This window comes from Mirounga leonina, unplaced genomic scaffold, assembly GCF_011800145.1.
Source record: "Mirounga leonina isolate KUSES-001 unplaced genomic scaffold, KU_Mleo_1.0 Mir_173, whole genome shotgun sequence".
NCBI classification, from domain to species: Eukaryota; Metazoa; Chordata; class Mammalia; order Carnivora; family Phocidae; genus Mirounga; species Mirounga leonina.
Window position 1 is genome coordinate 35,721,713 of NW_023270447.1, and position 22,543 is coordinate 35,744,255.

A 22,543-nucleotide genomic window follows, 5' to 3' on the forward strand; every position below is an offset into this window, starting at 1 on the left:
AAATACACTCATCCAAGCAAGGAGACATGAAAAGCTCCCTTTTCATTTTTCACAGGGAAGAAGTTAAATTCTGTTCTTCCCTGATGATCCCTAATATACCAGAACAGAGGAATAGTGCTTATGCTAAGACCAGGAGTTGTAACCCAGATTTGGTCTATGAAAGCTCTAGTATCTAAAGGCTAGTTAATCTGTGGTCTTCCTGATACCTCTCCAAATAAAGGTAAAGCTGTTCCTGCCTGAAGGGAAAGGAAAATGCCCGGCAGAGTGTTCTAAATCAAATTTTCATGGTAAAACATGCATTAATAATTCATTTTCTGCTTCCTTTAGAATAGGACAGGTTAAACAGTTGGTCACATTTAGTAAATAAGAAATTACTTGCAGTAATTTCTGCAACATTCTGATCATCTTTCCATTTCTGAAACCTATTTTAAAAGTCTTTGATCTACATTATGGAGGAAAGGACAATGAACATAGAAATATAAGACTTAATTATGAATTCCACTTTGTCACTCACTAAATAGTGTGGCTTGGGCAAGTCATTTAACCTAAACATTCCATTTATTTTCTGGTGATGAATTGGGCATAGCAATCCATACACCAGAGGGTTGTAATGAGCACCAGATAGGATAATGTGTGAAGGCCATGAATGCAGAGGTCACACAATAAACACTTGATGAACCCATATATTACATACAAGCACGGAAATGGCCAGAGTCCTAGTAGTGGTGATTCAGTGTTCTATCCTATACCAGTAGACATGTGATCTTGTGAAATGGGAAATATGTCCCCTCTATCTTCTTTCTGCATATCATTAAGAATGACAATATACCATAATTGTTTAATTATATCATTAGAGTGGGTTTTATTTTCTTCATTAATTATATAAGGAAAAGCTTTTCAATTAACAATGACCTTTATGACTTTTCTAGTTTGGATTCTGTAGATGGTGAAGCTGACTGCAAATTAGATTCTGCAGTGTACCTTGTTCCTTGTTTTTTCACCCACTGATTAGTTTTATACAGTTGGCAGCAGCCTACCCTGTTGCATTCAGCTTGCAATTTTGTAGCAATCGCAAACACTGTGTTCAATCCCCCAAGGTGTTCTGTAGAAATGCTGTCAAACTATTTCGATGTATGTGTATTTTCATTCTGTAGCTGTGCTTTGTACTCATTTAAGAAAACTAGTCTTTAATTTGTATCAGAACGTTTTCAAGATGAAACATAGAATTCCAGGCCTCAGCAAAATCACTGACATATGACCACAGCCTTCTGTTCTAAATCATGATGTCTGACTTCTCTTGGATACAAAGCTGTATTTTTGAATCTTGTTATAAAATACAACTTTGAATAAATGGCTTCAAAATTGGCCTTAAAATCTACTAATTGTCATCACCCTTTCTATTATCATCTGGCGTTAGTTTACCTTTCCAATTTCATCTCTCACCCCTCCCACCCTATACTCCATGCTTGTTTGTCCTTGAAATGTTTGGCTTTCTCTCTCACACTTTTCTCTGGTGTTACTCACATATGGCCCCTCTGTCTAAATGTCTTGTCTCCCACCCCTTGCCTCTTTAGTCAAGACACTTCCTATTCCTTAAAGCCTATTCTATACCCCCCAAGCCCCTTCTGAGTCAAGTAGCTCTTTTTTTGTAACTTGTGCCTGATTTAATCAAATAATCTTCTGTCTAGTATTGATTGGTTTGCTTGATTGTCTTCCTTACTGGACTAAAAGTTTTGGAGAGCAAGGGCACTACCATTTTTAAATCCATAAATAGTAGAAGCTTCATAAATGTTTGTTGGATAAATGAATGCTTCCTGGAAAGACTATTGGTAGGCTTATTGAAAAGACAGCAAGTATTTGCTACTAAAGGTACTATCTAAGCCTTGTCTTCTTCACTTGCAACGGCAATATTATCAGTAAAATGCCCTTTATAATTTCAGTCTATAGGCTTACTACTCTTTAAATGCATAATTTAAAAAATAAACACGATATGGTACTATTCTATGTTTTCTATCTAGTATCTAGTACATTATAGTGGAATTGGATTTGGTTAAAACAGGCTAACTCGTTTATTCAGATTTCTTAAGTTTTCTTTAGTTTTTTTTTCCTTAATTTTTTTACCAAGTGCTTTTTTTAAATTTTATTTTATTATGTTATATCACCATACATTACATCATTAGTTTTTGATGTACTGTTCCATGATTCATTATTTGCGTGTAACACCCAGTGCTCCATTCAATATGTGCCCTCTTTTATACCCATCACCAGACTAACCCATCCCCCCCCTCCCCTCTAGAGCTCTGTTTCTCAGAGTCCATAGTCTCTCATGGTTTGTCTCCCCCTCCAATTCCCCCCCTTCATTAATAATGAACAGTATTTATTTACTAATTGTGGTAAATGTATCATAATGTACTAATATATGATGTTTAATAATGTGGGCAATTTGGTGAGAAGATATATGGGAACCATGTAATATTTTCTCAAATTTTCTATGAATCTAAAGTGTTTTAAAGTTGATAAAACTATTTAAACAAAACAAAAGATCATGCATTAATTGGCCAGAGGACTGCCATAACCTGCATGTTGGTGGTAGGTCAGGGACGTTATCTTTTCCACCCTAGGAGATCTCCCATTCTTTCAGATCTCTACAAATGTTGTCTTTCTTCAAATCCATGACATACCTTTGCACATCAAAGTGTTCTGGGGGAAAGGACTGTATATTTGGTGCATTCCAAAGTAGAATTAGATGTTTGGACATCCATTCTATATGAGTAATAATTCTACCAGCCTGTATTTGGTTTTCTGGACCTGATGCAGTGTGTTGTTTATTTATTAATAAAAATTAAAAATATATTATTTTTTATTAATAAAAGCATTATGCTTTTCAAATTATGCTTTATTAATAAAAGCATTAATTAAACATAAAAAAAAACAAAAAAACAGGCTAACTTGTGGACCTTTTCTACTTCTTATAATTTCAAAGAAAAAATGTTTTAATGTTGAAATTATTATTTGAAGGAATTTAGCTTTATTGAAATTTACTTGTCATCCAGACAGAACAAAAAAGGATTTTTGACTGGCTTCGAGTTAAAACAGACACACACATTTAAAACAAAACAAAACTGTATGCAGTCATTGTTTCACATTTGCATCAGGAATGGAAGATGTACCAGTGTGTTCATATGTTCATATTTTCTGCATTTATGTCTGATGTTTGCATTTGGTGCAGTGCTATAATTCAGCATATAGAAATGTACTCAGAACAAAGAAAATATTGTCTTTCATTTTCATTTTGATTAATAGTGTCTGTCTCTGGTAATTTGTAGGTGTTATTTGGAAGATGGAGCTTCAAAGGGTGCCTGGCTGAACCGGTCAAGTATTATTTTTGCGGGAGGTGATAAGTGGTCGGTGGATCCTCGAGTTTCAATTTCAACATTGAATAAAAGGGACTACAGCCTCCAGATACAGAATGTAGATGTGACGGACGATGGCCCATACACGTGTTCTGTTCAGACTCAACATACACCAAGAACAATGCAGGTGCATCTAACTGTGCAAGGTATGCATTTCTATAACTCCTATATTGTGAAGGACTATATTTAACAATGTTCAATATTTAGATATCAAAATGACTCAGGAGTAACTGACAATGTTGAAAGATGCGTAGTCATTGTCTTCAGGGATTTATGTTCCTAGATTCCATTAGTGCAACGGCTATTATAGACATATAAATCCCCACTTACCAAGATCAAAAATTATCCGTTAACACCACATTATGATTTTTTGTGTGTATGCTTCACTTAGTATCTTCCTTTGAGTCACCCCTTCAATACATCTTTGAAAACCCATGATTGATACATTAAAATTATTTGATAACCCATGATGGATACATTAAAATATTAGAACTTTTTGAAATATCTATAGTAACTCTTTAAAAGTAATCCTCCCGACTTCCACACTCTGCTCAGTCCAAATTCTGCTTACTTTGATTCAAGTCACAATGGAAAGAAACAGCCTTCTAGAATTACTTTATTTGAATGTGGAGTAATTGGAAAAATATGGTACACAATGCTTTATACTTTGATTTACTTTTGGTACATTATAAATTATTCTAGCTAACTTACAATCTCCAAGTACAAAGAGAATCATCAAGTTATTTTAATTTTTTGTGCATACTAAAATGTAAGAGCATATTTATCCCTGATATAAATACTTTTCAAGAAAAATGCAATTATAATGCTAGTCAAATAGAAAATGCATATTATTGCCCTTTTACATTATTTCCTTATGCTTTGGAGATTAACCATGTGTTGGTTACATAAAAATATCATGCTGTGGTTCTTAAAATGACATTGCAGCATTTCTAAGTAAAATTAATAAGAAATTATATGATAATGTGGTGCCAGTGAGTGCATGTTTTATTCCTAATAAGAAAGCTGAAGGAGCAAGTTAGTTGTATTATCTTTGAGTTTACCTTTCAAAAATTCAACTCTAAATATTAATTTAGGTACATAGCTTACATCTGGGATTTTATTAACTTACATCTGGAGCTTTATTTCCTTACATAAAGGTAAGCCTGAAGTCAAATACAGCTTCAGTTATTAGTACATATCTTTACTTCATGATAAAGTTTAAATGTATTAATTAAATAATTAACTTTAAGGAGAGTGTAAGGTAAACAATAAGCCTGGAAATTTCCCCAGTGGTTTTTCTTATTACAGACCATTGCACACTGTGGTAATGTTCTTTAAAGTCATATGAGAATATAATAAAGTTTTCACCGAAGTCTATCTTTATTCAGAGATTATCCAGAGATTCTAGAGGGCAGGAGTTTGTCCAGCTTCAGAAACTGACAAGTCAAAAACACATTTCTTCTGTTACCCAAGCCTAATCTTGTTCCCTTGTTTAGTTTTGCGCCCTTTGACTTGAATTTCTAGCTCAAAGACTACAAAAGATTTTTATTACATGAGAAAAAAGTACACTTAGATAATAATTATATTTGAGTCACTGGAGATATAGACCTTTTGCTTCTTATAGGTTTAAAATGATGTATTTCTGTACAATAAATATACCCCCTTTTTCCTTTTTTCCATTCTGTCTTGTTCCATACTAGGCTTATATTTTTAAACCGGACTATGGATATATGGAGTTATGAGCCCGCCCAGGCACATGTTTGATTTTCATAAGATGTCTTTATAACTTTATGCTACATAGATGGTTTAACACTGTACAGATTTTTATTTTTTTATTTTTATTTTTTAAAGATTTATTTATTTATTTATTTGAGAGAGTGAATGAAATAGAGAGAGCATGAGAGTGGGGAGGGTCAGAGGGAGAAGCAGACTCCCTGCCGAGCAGGGAGCCCGATGCGGGACTCGATCCCGGGACTCCAGGATCATGACCTGAGCCAAAGGCAGTCGCCCAACCAACTGAGCCACCCAGGTGCCCCTATACAGATTTTTAACACTGTTACATGCTACTATCGCATTCCATTTTGTTGGCCATTTGGTGATGATGAACTTTTGAACTCCATTTTAGGAAGTGCATTGTAGGAACACATTTATTGTATATTTTATTAGTATAATATTTTGTTCTTCTAGAAAAAATATTCATGTTACTGTTTTGAAAGTATGTGTTTGGGTCAAATTAAAAGCTAATAATTTTACAGTATTTATGAACATAATTACTCATTAGAAGTTGATTGACATGTGGGCAGTTTTCCAATTACATTAATAAAGTTCAGGGACTACATTAATAGGCTTGTCAGTCAATTCAAGAACTAAATAAATGTCACAAAAAGTCAACCCCACTTAAGCTACATTTCCTCTTGATGAATGAAAATAAGCTGATATGCACATCTCTTCAGTCTTTGTATTTCCTAGGTTGTCTGATACTCAGGTATATCTCAATAGTTTTGAAGTGTATGCTCTTCGCCTAACAATTTGTCAAGTCTTTATTCACCAAGATAAAGAAACTTAGCAACTGAGAGAAGACTGTATTAATCACTGATGTCAAACACACACATTGGTAATAAAAACAAAGCTCATCTTTAATTGTTGCAACTATGCACTCAAGGGAGCTATTTAAAAAAAAATCATTTGAGAAAGGGGATAATAGAAAGGATATCTTGCCAACACAGACATTGTGCATGGGAAATTTGTCGGTGCTCTTGATTTCTTAGAGCTAATAGTACCAATGAATGGAACAATAGGGGAGAAAAAATACTGGGAGTAGGAGTTGGAAAACCTGGATTCCAATCCTGAATTTTCTCTCATGAAATGGGTAATTATCAAGCCCCTCTAAACTCTAGTTTTCTCATCTGAAAGGGGAGGACTCAGGCCAGAAGATCTTAAGGTGCATGCCAATGAAAAACAAAAAGATGACCAAAACAAAATGAAAAACCCAACCAACCAACCAAACCAAACAAAAGCACACAAATGAACAAATAATCATGGATGATTTGCAAGGGAAAATAATGTTATTTAGGTTAAAAATGAAAAATATTCCATAACACTTGTGTTTAACACTTGCAATAAACACAATGCAAGCTAAGTTTTACATAGCAGTACTTTTGAGTATATACGCTGCAAGTATGTTTATTTATCTCCATGTTTTGCTTTCACCAACTTAGCTGAACAATGTATATACTCATGAACTGTGAAGAATGTGGTGAATTGGAGTTTTGCTTCAAGGGTTTAGAAATAGACTCCATAAGAAAATCATTTCATTATTTACCTATATATAATATACCACTGATAAATAAAATTACGTAAATGTCCAGTGTTTTATATCATGTAGTACAGTATTTACTAAGAGTAGCATTTCTTGTTCATGAGTGTAAGAACGTACAAGGCTGGAGGACTTGCTATGAACCCAGAGCTCCCTATTACAATCCTGTAATGACAGGGATCATAAAATGTAAATGCACACTTGAGTAGATGATAGAGACGGCTTCTACTTTGAGTCCACATCTGAAGTCTAGGTTGTGTATAGTACAAAATAGACACTCACAGATACTGTATATTAAACACATATACACACAACAGCCCCTGACAATACCTTGATAACAGCCTTGTAAGACTATGGACAGAAGATCCACTAAGATGTACCTGGACAGAAACTGAGATAATAAATGTATGTTGTTTTAAGCCTTGCACACTCGTGTGTGCACACACCCACACACATTATATATGTGTGAAATGTTTATCCCTCAACTTGTGCCCTTTCAGGTAGATATACCATAGGTTTTCTCTAGGCAGAGCGGACGATTTGACTAGCACATAGCTCTATGACCAAAATAACTTCTCAAGGGTATTTAACTTCCCCAGGGTGTTCTGAATTCCTCAGGCTATCTGGCATACCTGCGATATCTGTGATAGATGGGGTGGCACACTTCCCTTTCCAGGGATGGGTTTGCCTTTCTAGCTGCTGGGAGTGTTTTCAAGCAGACAGCAGCATTGAGTGATCAGACCTTTCAGGGATCACCTCAGCTGTAGAGAGCCACTTTACCCAAACTCAAACTTTTCCTAAAGCAACCAATATCTGATGACTGATTAAAAGGCCCCTCCCTTTCAGCCCAAAGTAAGATAACTCTGATGAGCCATTTTGGCTCCGGAACAGTGGAAGCTGTTCATCAGCTCTACAGCTGACCTTCTTGCTTTGTCAAATCCTATTTCATTCCTCTTCTTTCTCTGGGGGTTTACCACAGGGGTATTCCCTAATAAATATCCTGCACTGTAAACTCCTTCTCATTTCAGTGCCTGCTTCCCAAAGATCTCAAACTATGACAGTGTTAGCCCCTTGTCTGGCTTAGTCATTGTTTGGAGAAAGCCTTTAGAAAATGGAAAGACAACACATTCAAACACCATTTATTATTAACATTCTGTTTTACATTGGGAAGGATTTAAAGAGCTTATAAAGAAGTAGTAGTACAGCAAGATAAACATCAGAAATTGGAGGCAAAAGATAAGGTAAGCAGAGTGGGACACAGTCAGAGGTGAGGTTAGAACATAAAATTTATGTCATGATTTCTAAGTAATTTTAGAGCTCAATAAAAATTTAGTTCTAAGATTTGTAGCAGTCAATACACAGAGAGAAACAGGATTAGTTATTCATTCCATGATCCACATATTAATTAACACTTACATGTCTTAGTCTCCTGATCCTGTTACACAGAGTGGAGCAGCGTTTCTACTGTGAATCAGCTCAGAGAATCACTGTGAGCTGTAAGGAACATCTCAACAGTAACTGTATAGTACTCACAGCACTCATTCAGAGAATTGTTCCTTACAACACCTCTCAATAAAACCTGAAGTGCAGGGAAGTCAAGAAAAAATTAAAAATCTGGAAGTAAATTCAGTAAGATACCAGTTCGATAACAGGAAGATAGCTTTTTGATTATTACCTTAATCTGTAAGTAAATTTTAGGACCTATCCTTTCTGAGTCAACCCTCCACAAATATTATTTCTCTCAGTGGGTCTTTGAATAGGAATTTAAGTACAGATATTTCAAAATTAGACTTGCCAATGAGTATCTGGAGAGCAGTTATTCCATGTGGCCACAAGTATAAGCTGTATTCTTTAAAGACCCGCACATCTTAATATAATGTTAACATTCTTTTTATGAATATTAAAGCCTCAACGAGGTACATAGTGGAAGAGAGAGACACCACGCTTCTGCTCCAAGTTGACCTGATGGACAATAACACAGCATCACAGATCATAGATACCTGCCTTCCTTCAAAGACCCACAGGAGAAAAAAGCTACAAGGGTCAAAAAAGTGTATCAAAATACCACATACATTAGAAAATTCAAATTGGTGTTCTGCAACAGTAAACACTTCAAAATTTTCAATAAGCTACAAAATGAAACCAAAGAAAAATTAGCAGCACTAGGAAAAGCTTGACAGAACTCACACCTGTCAAAATAGTCATTGCTTGAATGCAGTGCTGGCTCAGGACAAGGCCCTCAGACTGGCTCCCACTCTGTTTTATTTAAGCTCTTTATACACTTGTTGAGGAGATTAAGATTATACACAGGAACCCAACTTTGGACATGCTGTCAAATACAAAGAAGTGACAAAGACCCAAAATATATACCCTTAATATTTTTAGCATAGAAAAAAAGAAAAACCACCCGAAATAGAAATGGTCCTTAATAGTGATGTTTCATTATTCTTTAGCTTTAGGGAATGTAACTTCATAGTATACTTCTAAGATAAAATATTTATAAAATATCATCTTTTTAAATTAAAAAATATTAAATATAACTGACCTACAACATTATGTTATTTTCAGGTATGCAATATATAATGAGTCAGTATTTGTATATATTGTGAAATGATCACCACAATAAGTCTAGTAAACATCCATCACCACACAGTTACATATTTTCTTATGATGATGATAACTTTTAAGATCTGTTCTTTTAGCAACTTTCAAATATGCAATACAATATTATTAGCTGTAGTCATCATGCTACACTTTATATTCCCATGACTTAATTTGTTTTGTGGCTGGACATTTGTACCTTTTAAACCCCTTCACCCATTTTGCCAATCCCCCCATCTTCTTGCTGTTGGCAACCACCAATTATCATCTCTACATCCATGAGCTCATTTTTTGGTTTGGTTTGGTTTGGTTTTTTAAGATTTTATTTATTTATTTGACACAGAGAGAGAAAGCACAAGTAGGCAGAGAGGTAGGCAGAGAGAGAGGGAGAAGCAGGCTCTCCACTGAGCAGGGAGCCGGACGTGGGGCTCAATCCCAGGACCCTGGGATCATGACCTGAGCTGAAGGCTCAGTAAAATCCTTTCCCTCAGGATCATGACCTGAGCTTAACCGACTGAGCCACCCAGGCGCCCTGGTTTTGGTTTTTTAAGGGAGAAAGTAAGACTATTTCCCAAAAGTGACCTTAGTTTTTGTACATGAGCCATATCTGTATTGTATTAACTATACAACTGAGACACATTTCTAAGTTCACTTTCTATGTGATAATAAATATGTATTATCTGCTTATAAGAAAACACTCATCATTTACTCTCTAAAATGAGGTTATAATTAATATCAAATAGGGGCACCTGGGTGGCTCAGGTGGTTAAGCGTCTGTCTTTGTTTGGCTCAGGTCATGATCCCAGAGTCCTGGGATCGAGTCCCACATGAGGCTCCTTGCTCGGCGAGGAGCTTGCTTCTCCCTCTGCCTCTGCTCCCCCTGCTTGTGCGCTCTGTCTTTCACTATCTCCCTCTGTCAAATAAATAAATAAAAATCTTAAAAAAATTAATATCAAATGGTTAAGATAAAAGTTACATGGATGGGGTGTACATACTCATTCTCATTCCCTCTATAGGGAATTCCTACTTATTCTACCATAAATCATTCTTTGCTTTCCCCAATTCTCATTACGGTGAGAACCAATAGGAGCCAAAATATGCAGAGCTCACACAGACTAATGGATATCTGATTACTGATCACTGGGTCAAAAACCAAGGTGAATAAATGATGTAAATAAGGTTCTATTAGTCCTTACAGATTCTCCCCACATTATGGCAGTTATAATGATGGAACCATCCTAGAAACATCCCATTTTTCTATTTCTATTGGTTTGAAATGTCCAGATTTGCAATTTATGAAAAACGAATTTATAAGCATTTTGGAGCATATGCATTATTAAGTAATAGGACTGTCATTGTATCCCCCAGGTGCTTTATGCAGTGGGAAATATTTAATCTCTTGAAATAGATGAGGTAGTATTATTGATGTCTGGAAAGATAATGATCTGGAATCTAATCAGTTAGAACAATTATGCCTAATTTGTGAAACTTTGGAAAAATAAGTCCTCCACGTGTCATTTGGGCTGTAGACTTCAGTAAAATCCTTTCCCTCAGGTGTACCTTCACAGACAAACTCCAGGCCACTCATCTGGACTTAATGTGGAATAGACTTTTTGAGGCAGTGCATATTACATAGTAATTTTTTTAAATAATGCATTTTTCTGGTGGATTTTTTCAATTTTCAGAAATTCCTGTCCAGCTAGAATCACTGTGGTTCCATTGGCAGTGTGTATAATGCCAACTTCTAGGAAACCATTACTTTACTTTTACCTGTGAGTGTATTGACATTGATTAGGGTATTGGTTTAACTACTAGGATCCATTAAAAATAAGATTAATTGAACTAATTTTTAGTGAAATCCTCATTTGAATATTGGCACTTCTTCCGGAATAGATTTTCTTCTTTCCTAAATATGCTTCTTTTTTTCTTTTATAGTCTTTAGAAAGGTTATTGCCTTATTTTTCTGCAGTTGAAGTAAAAGAAGTAGTAGAAAGAGAAGGTAAATTTCAGTGAATAATATTTGTCTTTGAAAAAGATTTTCTCAATGAGTTTAGTAATCATATTTTCCAGCCAAAAATTAGTACATGAAGTTTTATGTACTGTCATTACACGATCTGATATTAGAACAGTATCTTAGATCAAAACGGTGCAAAAATCCATAATGTACTGCTTACTATACACAAAAGGAATAAGTTGATAGTATTTTCTGATAAGCTTTTAATATGCTGTCATTTGTGAATGAGAGAGAAGTGAGAAAAAGCAAAAAATAATATTGATAGATATCGCACACTGTTGGCTTCCATCTGAGTCATCCCTTTTTCTTTTTTTTTTTTTAAGATTTTATTTATTTATTTATTTATTTGACAGAGAGAGACACAGAGGGAACACAAGCAGGGGCAGTGGGAGAGGGAGAAGCAGGCTTCCTGCCGAGCAGGGAGCCCGATGTGGGACTTGATTCCGGGACCCTAGGATCATGACCTGAGCCAAAGGCAGACGCTTAACGACTGAGCCACCCAGGCGCCCCATCCCTTTTTCTATAGAAGGAACTTTCATGGAAACTGCTGAGCTTCATAACTGGAGCAAGGGAACAATATTGGAATTTAAATAAGCATCTTTGCTAACTAGTGAATTGTGACAGCAAGGAGGGTTCTTCTTTAATATTTCTGATTTACTCCTGAGTTGGATAATTTTTTGAGGTGTGGCAGGATAGGGGCCAATGAAATCAAAGGGTTGTATAATTTGTGGTCCGTGTTGTTGAAAAGTAATTCTGCCATGCCTTGTCCTTGTTCTTAAGTTTTAAGTTTTGAATCATGTTGGCAAGTACTAAATAAAAGGATATGTAAGAATGGAATATGTAAGAAGTAGAACAGTATCGCTCATTTGGAGACTGAGTAGAGCAGTACTTGCTTTTTTTTTTTTTTTTTTTTTTTGGTAACACACAGTTCAAAATGCAATTTGACAATATTTTAAAGTAACTAACCCTTTAAGCAAGATCTTCCGCCCTTTAAAAGTCCCTTCAACAATTAATGGATATTTATTCTAGTTCTTGAAACACATAGTTTGGTAAATATCTTAAAGCTCTGACTGATGACATTTTTATTTTCTCGGTTGTAATTCTGAGTTGTTTTGTGTGTTGCATTTCAGAATAGTTATATTTGTTGCCTACCTTGGAGTGTCTTTATTTTTTTCCTAAAAAACAAAGAAAATAACTATGTAAGTAATACATGTCAAATCCCAGTGCAATGTACACTATCAGTATGAAAATCTCTCTATAAATAAAAGATTACCAAGCTTTAGCTGGTCTGCTTATTTTGAGAAACCCTGCAAATAAAATAAGAGCCTGGTGAAATAATTTGTCTTCTTGGAAGTCATTACAATACAATTTGATCTATAAAATAATTTTACTGTTTACTTCGCCAAATTATGCGGATAGTTAAGAAATTACTACCAAGACAATTAGGATTTTGCTGTTTTCATTAACTAAATTCTAAATGGCATACCCCTTTATAGCCCTTATATGTGTAAAATGTAGCAGAGGAGAAAATTTGAATCTGCTAATGACATTCTTTATCTTATGATTTGTAGCAGAAAAATAAGAATTAACTACGTGTAGTGCCAAGAGGGAAATGGGCACAATGAAGGCTGGTGGCAAAGTGCAGTCTGCAGAATCATAGAGTGACCCTATGTCCTCGTACCCCCGCCCCACAGCTCTTCACTTCCATCCCTTCAGCGTCTTCTGGTTAGTGATCTAGTGGGAGCAGTAGGGACTCTGGAAAGGTAGCACCTGCACTAAGCTCTCCAAACTTTCTCACCCACACTTGTTTTGCATCTAGACCAGTGGTTCTTAAACATTTTGTGGTCATGAGCCCATTTGAAAATCTGCTGAAACCTGTACACCTGGTAGAAAAATATACAGACTGTTAACATTTTTAAACTTCTTTATGTGAGCAGGATGCTCATGAACCCCCTCAATCTATGTGTGGACTCCCAGTAAAAACGCCAGTGAAGTCCTTGTAGGTGAGGACTGAGTTTTAATCCTTTTTTTTTTTTTTTTTTTTTTTTCACTCCCAAACATCCAGGAAAGCACCTGACAAATGTTAGGAACTCAATAGAGATTTATTGGTTGTACATATGTACATGCTTCTTTCTCCCTCGCTTCATGCCGGTCACTCTGCTTAAGCTGTGACTTAATGTATTGATGCTATCTTTAGGGCATAACATCAGGAATGCTGACATAACAGGAAAAAATTTTAAATTAAAAGGATTAGTTAGGCATTCATGACTTAGGTTGCTTATTTCCATTCTAGGTCATAGCATCTTTATCCTCTGCTAATCTCCATGTTTTTACAAGTGCAGAATAGTGATTGCATTTTGTAGTGAAAAAATAATAAATGGGATACCAGCATTTTATGAATATATATATGTATGTATATATATGTATATATATATATGTATATATATATAAAACAATGTTATTTTGAGAAAAAAATATATATGGGACAGAGTTAGCTACAAAGATTGTAGCTAAGTGTTCCTAATGCCAGACCAAGTAAGGAGTAAACATTTTAAAAGGGCCAAGAATAACACAATTAGAATTTCCTCTCAGGTATTTCACTCATTATTTTAGGTTTGATTTGAGCAAGTTGGTGGATGCACACGTTTTAAAATGGCATATTGAAGAGTTGAGGATGGGCAGATTTCAGAGCTATTTATTAGTGCAGAATTAGGCAAGACATGTATATTGTTTTCCCTCTGCTTATGACCCTTTCACTTAAAGGTAGCCTATTTAAAAGGACATCTAAGATTAATTCAGTTTAATTAAAAAAAATACTTGCGTGGTCCCGCTTCTAATCAGTACCTACTCTGTGCAAATAACTTTGCTAAAATTTGCACATGTGTTCTTCCTTATGCTAAGCAGAATGGTCCCCAGAGATGACCATGTCCTCATTTCTGGAACCTATGAATATGCTAGATTACATGGCAAAGGGGAATTAAGATTGCAAATCACCTAACCTTAAAATGGGGATAGTATCTTAGATTATCCAGGTGGATCCAATGAAGCCACAAGGTCCCTTAATAGTGGGAGAAGAGATAGGAGAGAATCAGAGGGATATATGACTGTGGAAGTAGGTCAAAGCAATGTGACATAAGAAGGACTAGACCTGCCTTTACTGGCTTCAAAGATAGAGGATCATGAATTGAGGAATATGAGTAGCTGCTAGAAGCAGAAAAAGGTAAGGAAATGGATTCTCCACTAGAGACTCCAGAAGAGAATGCAGGCCTGGCAATATCTTGATTTTTGCCGAGAGAGACTTATAACATCTAACATACAGAAAGATAAATTTAAGATACATTTATGTTTAGAGATAAATTTATTTTAAGGGGCACCTGGATGGCTCAGTTGTTAAGCGTCTGCCTTCGGCTCAGGTCATGATCCCAGGGTCCTGGGATTGAGCCCCTTGTCAGGCTCCCTGCTCAGGGGGAGTCTGCTTCTCCCTCTTCCCCTACCGCTCCCCTTCAACCCCATTCCTGTGCCCTCTCTCTCATTCTCTCTCTCAAACAAATAAAATCTTCAAAAAAAGAGATAAATTTGCTTTAAGCTACGAAGTTTTTAGTAATTTATGTCAGCAAATATAAAACTAGTGTACCCACACACACACTTAAAAATTAAGATACCTTCTTATACACCTAGAACATGGTTTCTCAACTGTGGTGCTATTGACATTTTGGACCATATAATGTGTGTGTGTGTGTGTGTGTGTGTTGGGAGGAGTGGAAATGGCTGTATATTGTAGTATGTTTAGGAGCAGCCCTGGCTTCTAGAGATTGTGTCCTCCTAAACCTAATGCCCAATGTGATGGTGTTTAGAGGTGGGACCTTTGGGAGGTGCTTAGGTCATGAGGGTGAAAACCTCATGAAACAGATGAGTGCTTTTACAGAAGAGACCCCACAGAGACCGCTCATCCTTTTCACCATGTGAGGTGGTAAAAATGAAAGTTTGGCCATCTAGGAAATGTGTCCTCATCAGAGATTGAATCTGCTGATGTCGTAATCTTGGACTTCTCAGCCCTAGAACTATGAGAAATAAATGTCTGTTGTTTATAAACCACTCAATTTATGATATTTTTGTGATAGTAGCCTGAATGGACTTAAAACATTGGCCTCAACACCATGGACACCAATAGCAATTCCTGATTGTGACACCCCAAAATATTTCAGGACATTGCCAAATGGCTGCTGGGGTAAAAATCACCCCAGAATGAGATCTACTAAACTAGGAGAAAAGATAGAGATATGCTTTAATTCTCCAATGCTTGGCAGGTTGTGATAAGCTCCATGAAAGTATAAATTTTATCCATCTTACTGCTTGCTCTTCCCTTAGTGAATGGGACAGGGGCTGGCAAGTAATTGGGTCTGAAATAAATACTGAATACACAATAAAATGAATGAGTGAAGTTCTTTAGAAGTACAAATTAGCCAGTGAACCAGAAAAAATTCCTCCAGATTTTTTTTTTTTTCTCATTCAATAATGGTTTGGGCTATTTCTCCCTTTGAAACTACTTAAGACCAGTGTTCTCCTAAGTAGTTTAGTGTGGCATATGTATTAGATTGACCTCAGGTGACAGCCAGCTCTGATATTTATAAATTAATGAACTTGATTAAGTGTTTCCATCTTTTTCAGACTCATTACCATTCTCTGAGAAAAAATAATACCCAACTCTGGACTGGTGTGAAATTTTTTTTTTAAAGATTTTATTTATTTATTTGGCAGAGAGAGACACAGGAGAGAGGGAACACAAGCAGGGGGAGTGGGAGAGGGAGAAGCAGGCTTCCCGCTAAGCAGGGAGCCTGATGCGGGTCTCGATCCCAGGACCCCGGGATCATGACCTGAGCCGAAGGCAGACGCTTAACGACTGAGCCACCCAGGCGCCCCTGGTGTGAAAATTTTTTAAAAACACAATTAGGCTTATGAGAAAATCCTCTAAGTGTCTGATTCAGAGTAGGTATTTAATAGATTTTTACCATCTTCCTATTCCAATGTGCTAATAATGTATAGGGTTTCCTCTTTCCTTTTTTGAATTAGGACATAATTGGGATTGCTCTCATTATTGATTCCCAGTGACTTTTATTTAAGAATATAGATAATAGAGTTGGTTGTAAAATATTAATAAAATTAATTAATTTTCCTTCCAGTGGACAAATTTCATGTGAAAAGGTATAATCAATGTATACCAACATTAAGGTTCTGAGCTATAATAATTAGAAAGAATTCTACATTTTTTGAAAGCTAATTACTACCTAAAATTAAGGAGAAGGTCTGATGGCAGTCATTTTAGCCTTATTGATTTCAGAGCCATTCTCTGTACCTCTTTTGCCATGCTTTGCATAATGGAATTGGCTGACCCCTGTGGGTGTGTTCCCAGGCTGTTATGTTCTCTGGTTTCTGACAGGATTCACCCAGTAGGAGACACTGGCAAAAGATCAGGAAGGAAAGAAGGGAGAAATCAGGCTATCCCCCATCATTCATTGCTGCAGGCAATCTGTCCTGCTAGCCTTTCTCCTCGGGCTCCAGCTTCCACTGGACAGCCCATCTTCCTGTTGGCCCAGCTCCTCAAGGCAGTCCCATGCTGTGGATCTCACTCCTGATGAGCGGTCCCAACCTCTGGGTCCTGATAATGATACTTGCTTGTAGGAATTATTAGTGGCTTCTCCCTGTTACAAATCTGAGTTTCTTTGCTCTTACATGCTTTGGTTTCTTAGCCCTTTATCACCTGTGTAAACAACTCCCTGTTTAAACCCTTTTTATTTGAAATACTTAAATTGGCTTCTCTTATCCTGCCTAGATCTTGACAATTTTTTTTTCCTAAAATGTCAAGCATTTCCTACTTGCTAATACTCTCAAGAGGTATGTTTTAAGTTCTATCGTCTATATAGGTAACCATTTTATATAATCGTGATTACCTCTTTATATTCTGGAAAAAATTATATCTCCTTCCTGAGTATAAAAAACAAATTTAAAAATAAATTTTAAAATTAATTACACATACATTGGGATCTTAGATTTACTAAACTAATTATCAGAAAGTAAGATAAATTAAGGAGAAAAGATAAAAGTATGCATAATTATTAAATGCTGGCATTTATGTGAGCCTTGGGCTCGTCTTTATTAGCTTTTTGGGTGCAATTATCATTAACATTTCAGTTGCATCTTTAATGAATATTAGAGCTACAAATACACAATGGCATGAGTGGAAATGGTAGTCTTTCATTATTCACACAGATTGTAACTTTAAGAGAAATAACCTAAAGAGAGGCTATAGAGCTCTGGTTGTATATTTGCCCTGGGAGCTATGAGCTGTGCAACAATATTCTGGGTCTTGCTTTTTACTGCTGCACCTGTGCCTTGTGGGGAAACCGGTGTAAAGCAGTTCGGGACTCTTCTCTAGTAAAACAGTTACCTGACTTTGGACACTACTTCTAATGCGACCTCGGCATAGTCTTGAAGCATCAGCCATATGCTAAGCATTGTTCTAGGTGTTAGGAAAACAAATATCCACAAATAAGAATTAGTTTTTTCCCTTCAAGGCATTTACAAATCAGTGGGATGATACTGTCATGAGGCAAATGAGTGCACTGAAGTTAGACAAGGGCTAGGTCAGACGTATACCCAGGATGCATATCAAGAAAGTGATCCTCTTTCTATGGAGGTCATAAATAACTTCTGGAGTGAAGTAGTTGGTAGGTAGAGAGGCTTGAGGTTTGATTACAAAGCCAGAAGTGATGGTCATCTATAGGAAACTGCTTGGAACGTCCTCTTTGTGTGCATAATAAATCATTCAGAACTGAATGAGAAGCTACTTCCAGACCCAGCAAGTACTGAAGAAGCAGAAGTATCACACCACGTTGTCTTGTTCCATTAAGTGGAATGAGGGTTGGGGGATGTGCTGTTTGGGAACAGGACCAGCTCTTCACATTGGGGGAAATGGCTCCATTAGAGCATTGCCATGAGACATCCTTTAGAAGTGGTGCTGACAAAGAAATGCTCAAATGTGCAGCTGCTGGGAGATCAAGATGCTGTTGGAGGTTGTTTGAGCATGTGAGAAGCAATGGGACTCTTGGGGAGCAGCTGTAGGAGGCTGTCATTGCTGGGCTCGACTGCTGACTGGAGACATTCATTGCTGAGAGGAGCAGATGCGGAGAGTTTAAGCAGGGGGCCCTGGGGAGCCACGGCTGGGCGCTTCCCCCGATTAAGAAGCTGCCACGGGAAGCAGCAGTTGTGAGTGTCATCCTGTGGAAACTTTAGAGTTATCCATCCAGCTCCACCATCGCGGCAGTTGGCGATGGTTGAAACACAGTCTTACGTATATAAGGGAATGATGAATGAATGATTCACAAGATTGACAAAATAGGTTTGAGATTTTTCAATAACAAACTTCATCAAACTCTGACACACAAACTCCTTGGCTGATGTGCTGTGACATTTTGTTTTTGTTCGTTTGTATATTGAGGGACATTTTTACCCTGAAGAGTAGCTGTTACGCTGACTAAAACAAAGTGACATGACTTTAAATCAAGGGATTCTTTAACCACAAGACCCATGAGAGTATATTTAAAATTTGGTACTTTTTAATATTCTTCCCTTGGGAAGAGTAACTGTCACATTTTTATCCTGTTCTTAAAGTTCCTGACACTAAAGTAGGTTAAGACGTTTGCATTAAGAAGCCAGAAAAGAAGGTCAACCATGGAGAAATTGGTTACATCTGTCACCAACTTATCCACAAAAGGCACTATTGTTTGATGAATTTATGTAATAATCGTGTTAACATTATCTAGCATTATTATAAGACTGTCCTTTTCAAATATTGTGTGGGATGATATACCTTGAGGCATTAGTGATTCTTTTGGGGCCAGTAGGGACTGAGTTAAATGGGTTAGTAAATAAAAGCAGAATAACAGATTTTTTCATTTTTTTATTTGAGTAAAAGAAAATTATGGTGTAAGGACTTGAGAATGAAAATCCAGTTGGAAAACTATTGTGAAAGTCCACAGTTAAAGAGGTCCTGAGAACTAGTGTGGATGCTGTGGAAATGGAAGGGACGGTATGGAGGTAGAGATGTTTAACTTGTGAATGTGAGCATTTTAATTTCAAAATGTAATAGATCTAGTAGTATTTTTGTTTTGTTTAAAACTTACAATGTTGCTGATTTCTGTCAAAATCATTTCATCTAGAAAAAATTCCATGTGGATTAAGCCACATGAGAGTCAGTTACCATGACTTAATAGATACTTCATTGCTGTGGGTTTTAATCGATAAACTTGACCTTCAGTCTTTGCCCGTTATACAATCTGTACTGGGCAAACAACAAAATGAAGTGAGGTGAGTCAGGTTTTGAGTATATTAGTGAATTGGGGTTTGAAGGACCAAGAATGGAATGTCAGAATAACAACACAAAGGAGAAAACTCTTTTTTTTTTTTTTTTTCAGGTTTGGCACACTCCCCCCACCCTTTTTTTGTTTTAAAAAGAGGATTTTTTTTTTTTAAACAGGAAAACTAAGGGTATTTTTTATTTACCCTTGAAGCTCCTGACCTGCTAAAGACACTTGGAAATAGTTACTTTAAGTCTCATCTGGATGAATAAAAATTGCTCTCAAGGTATTTATTTAGCTAATGAAGATGCCTTGCAGAGCATTTGAACAATTATTTGAAGGCAGAAAATATTTCTTGTGGCTCTCCCATCTCTTGTGGAAAGTTGTCAGCTTTACATACCTTGGAGTGTTTTTTCCCCCCGTCTCCAAAGGAGACACTGCCCCACTTTCTGAGACTTGGCATGTGGTTGGGATTACTGTGAGGCTTTTGAGCTTGCAGTTCACACAGCCCACTTGTCTTTGACAGTATGATACGTTCCTCTTTTAACTTCACAGTACACAGCAGTGAGATCTCCCTTAAAGGCAACTTAACTCAATCTGTGCTTTCTGAAGTTCGGTTTGTTATCCACTTTGGTTGCTGCCAAAGTGTGATATGACTTACTTTTTTGCATGTGCATATATTAAAAAAAAAATTGGTGTGGCCTTATCAAGATCAAGGGAGGGAATGTATGAAATCCCTGGACACTTTGAATTCACAGGAATTTCTTGGAACATACTAAGGCTTAAAATATGGTTTTAATCAAATAGGAAGAGTTATATATTTCAGAAGCAAAATTGTCCCCTGCCTTGTTCCTTTAAGATAAGGGTAGGGAGTTCATCACCTTCTGAAAGAATAGCAGTTATTTTTATACTTATTATTAAAATGTTATGTTACTATTCAAAGATAACTAAATATACCAGTTTGATTTAATATGCTGCATAATTTTTGAGTCCTCTCCTTGTCCCACCGAAGTACTTACCATTCCATATCATCCCCAGAGTGATACTTACTTAATGAGTAGCCATAAATGCCAAGTCCCATGCAGTACACTCTGCCAAGTGTGGCCTCAGTTTTCTATGAGTATTACATGCAACCAAGAACATTCACATGGCTAGAGACATAGAGGCCATACACATGCACATGAAACACCAAGAGGAAAGTGGTATACCAACCTCTACCTTTCGCTGTTTCCTGGACTCCTATCATGAATGAAATAATCAAAAATTTTCCATCATGGACAGCCGCAGGGGACCCCACTGTTTGAGTCTAGTGTGAAAAGTTTGCATATGGCTGGATAAAACATTAGACTTATCATTTGGAGTAGTCTCTCTGATGAAAATGATACTCCATATTTGGGATTGAAAAATCTCTGTTTTAATATTTTGAGCTGATGATCCTACATGTCTTCTTTATATTTTCAGCATTTCATAATGAATGGTTTTTTTTTTAAAGATTTTATTTATTTATTTGACAGAGAGACACAGCGAGAGAGGGAACACAAGCAGGGGGAATGGGAGAGGGAGAAGCAGGCTTCCCGCGGAGCAAGGAGCCCGATGCGGGGCTCGATCCCAGGACCCTGGGATCATGACCTGAGCCGAAGGCAGACTCTTAACGACTGAGCCACCCAGGCGACCCATGAATGGGTATTTTTTAAGGATCTCCATACCATCTGGAACTTTGCCACCAAATTGGCTTGCTTACAATCCTCATGGCTATAAGGAAGAATATAAGTCTCTTGGTTTCTAATAAGATTCATTATGTTTTTCACTATTTACTTTGATTTTTTAATTACAAAATTAATAAAGATTTATGTGAACATCAAATAGTATATAATAGGCTTTTAAGTAAATGATTAGAGTTTGAAGCTCTCTCTTTAAGTAGTATAGTCAGAATGGCAAGCAAACCCTTCACTACCTGCTTCCCCCAATGAAATAATCCCTTCTGTCTTCCTATTCTTTTTTTTGCCCACCCTTACCCTGTGGGCGCCCCCTTAAAAAACTCTGGTGTTTCACACCACTGTGTCTTTGTTCTTTCTGGAACCTTCTCCCAATTAGAATTAATCACCCCTTCTCTCAGTTTTCCTTGAACCTCTTCACTATTCTTTCATAGTCCATTATTCATTAATGTAATTTGTGTTTCTGGCTAAAATATAAACCACAAGAGGACAGGAATTGTGTTTTGTTTATACTTAATAAATAATTTTATAATGAATTCATGCTGTCAGAACTGATGTGTGTCTGCCACTAGAACCATGCTTTGTAAAGAAAACAGCTTCTCCAGAATTATGATGCTATTACAGGGCTTAGACAGTAGAAAGGGCTAATGTGTTGGAAGAAGACTGACCTGAGCGTGGGTGTCTTAGCTCTCAACACTTAGTAACTGTGTGAATTTAGGTTTAAGACACTTAATCCCTTTGGGGTTTTGTGGATCATGAAATCTATGTTACAGAATTAATTTAAGAATTAATAGATGAAATATGTTAAGTACTGGACACAGAGTACTCAATAAATGGTGCTATTATTATTGGTACTGAAGCTCATCTAAAAGATTTTCATGTGTATTTATAGTCAGTTGAAAGGATCCGTGATTCATTTAAACTCATTTTCTCCTCTTCTGCGTTGCTCTAACTTCTTATTTAATAGAGGTGTCAAACAGAATCTTTATAAATATTATCTGCCTGTTTCTCCAACTTCCTATTTTTCTAGGTCTTGTCTTTCTTCTTCCTTTCTTTCTCTCTCTTTCTTTTCCTTCCTTTTCTTTTCTTTCTTTCTTTCTTTCTTTCTTTCTTTCTTTCTTTCTTTCTTT

At 36.5% G+C, this 22,543-nt stretch overlaps 1 protein-coding gene across 1 annotated transcript in view; it reads left to right on the forward strand.

Annotated features, from left to right (window-relative positions):
* Positions 1 to 22,543, forward strand: part of NEGR1 (neuronal growth regulator 1) — an 849,377-nt gene that overhangs the window by 351,342 nt on the left and 475,492 nt on the right. The window contains exon 2 of the mRNA XM_035018274.1: positions 3,327 to 3,559. Coding sequence (XP_034874165.1) covers positions 3,327 to 3,559 — 233 coding nt within the window. The remainder of the gene's footprint in view (positions 1 to 3,326; positions 3,560 to 22,543) is intronic.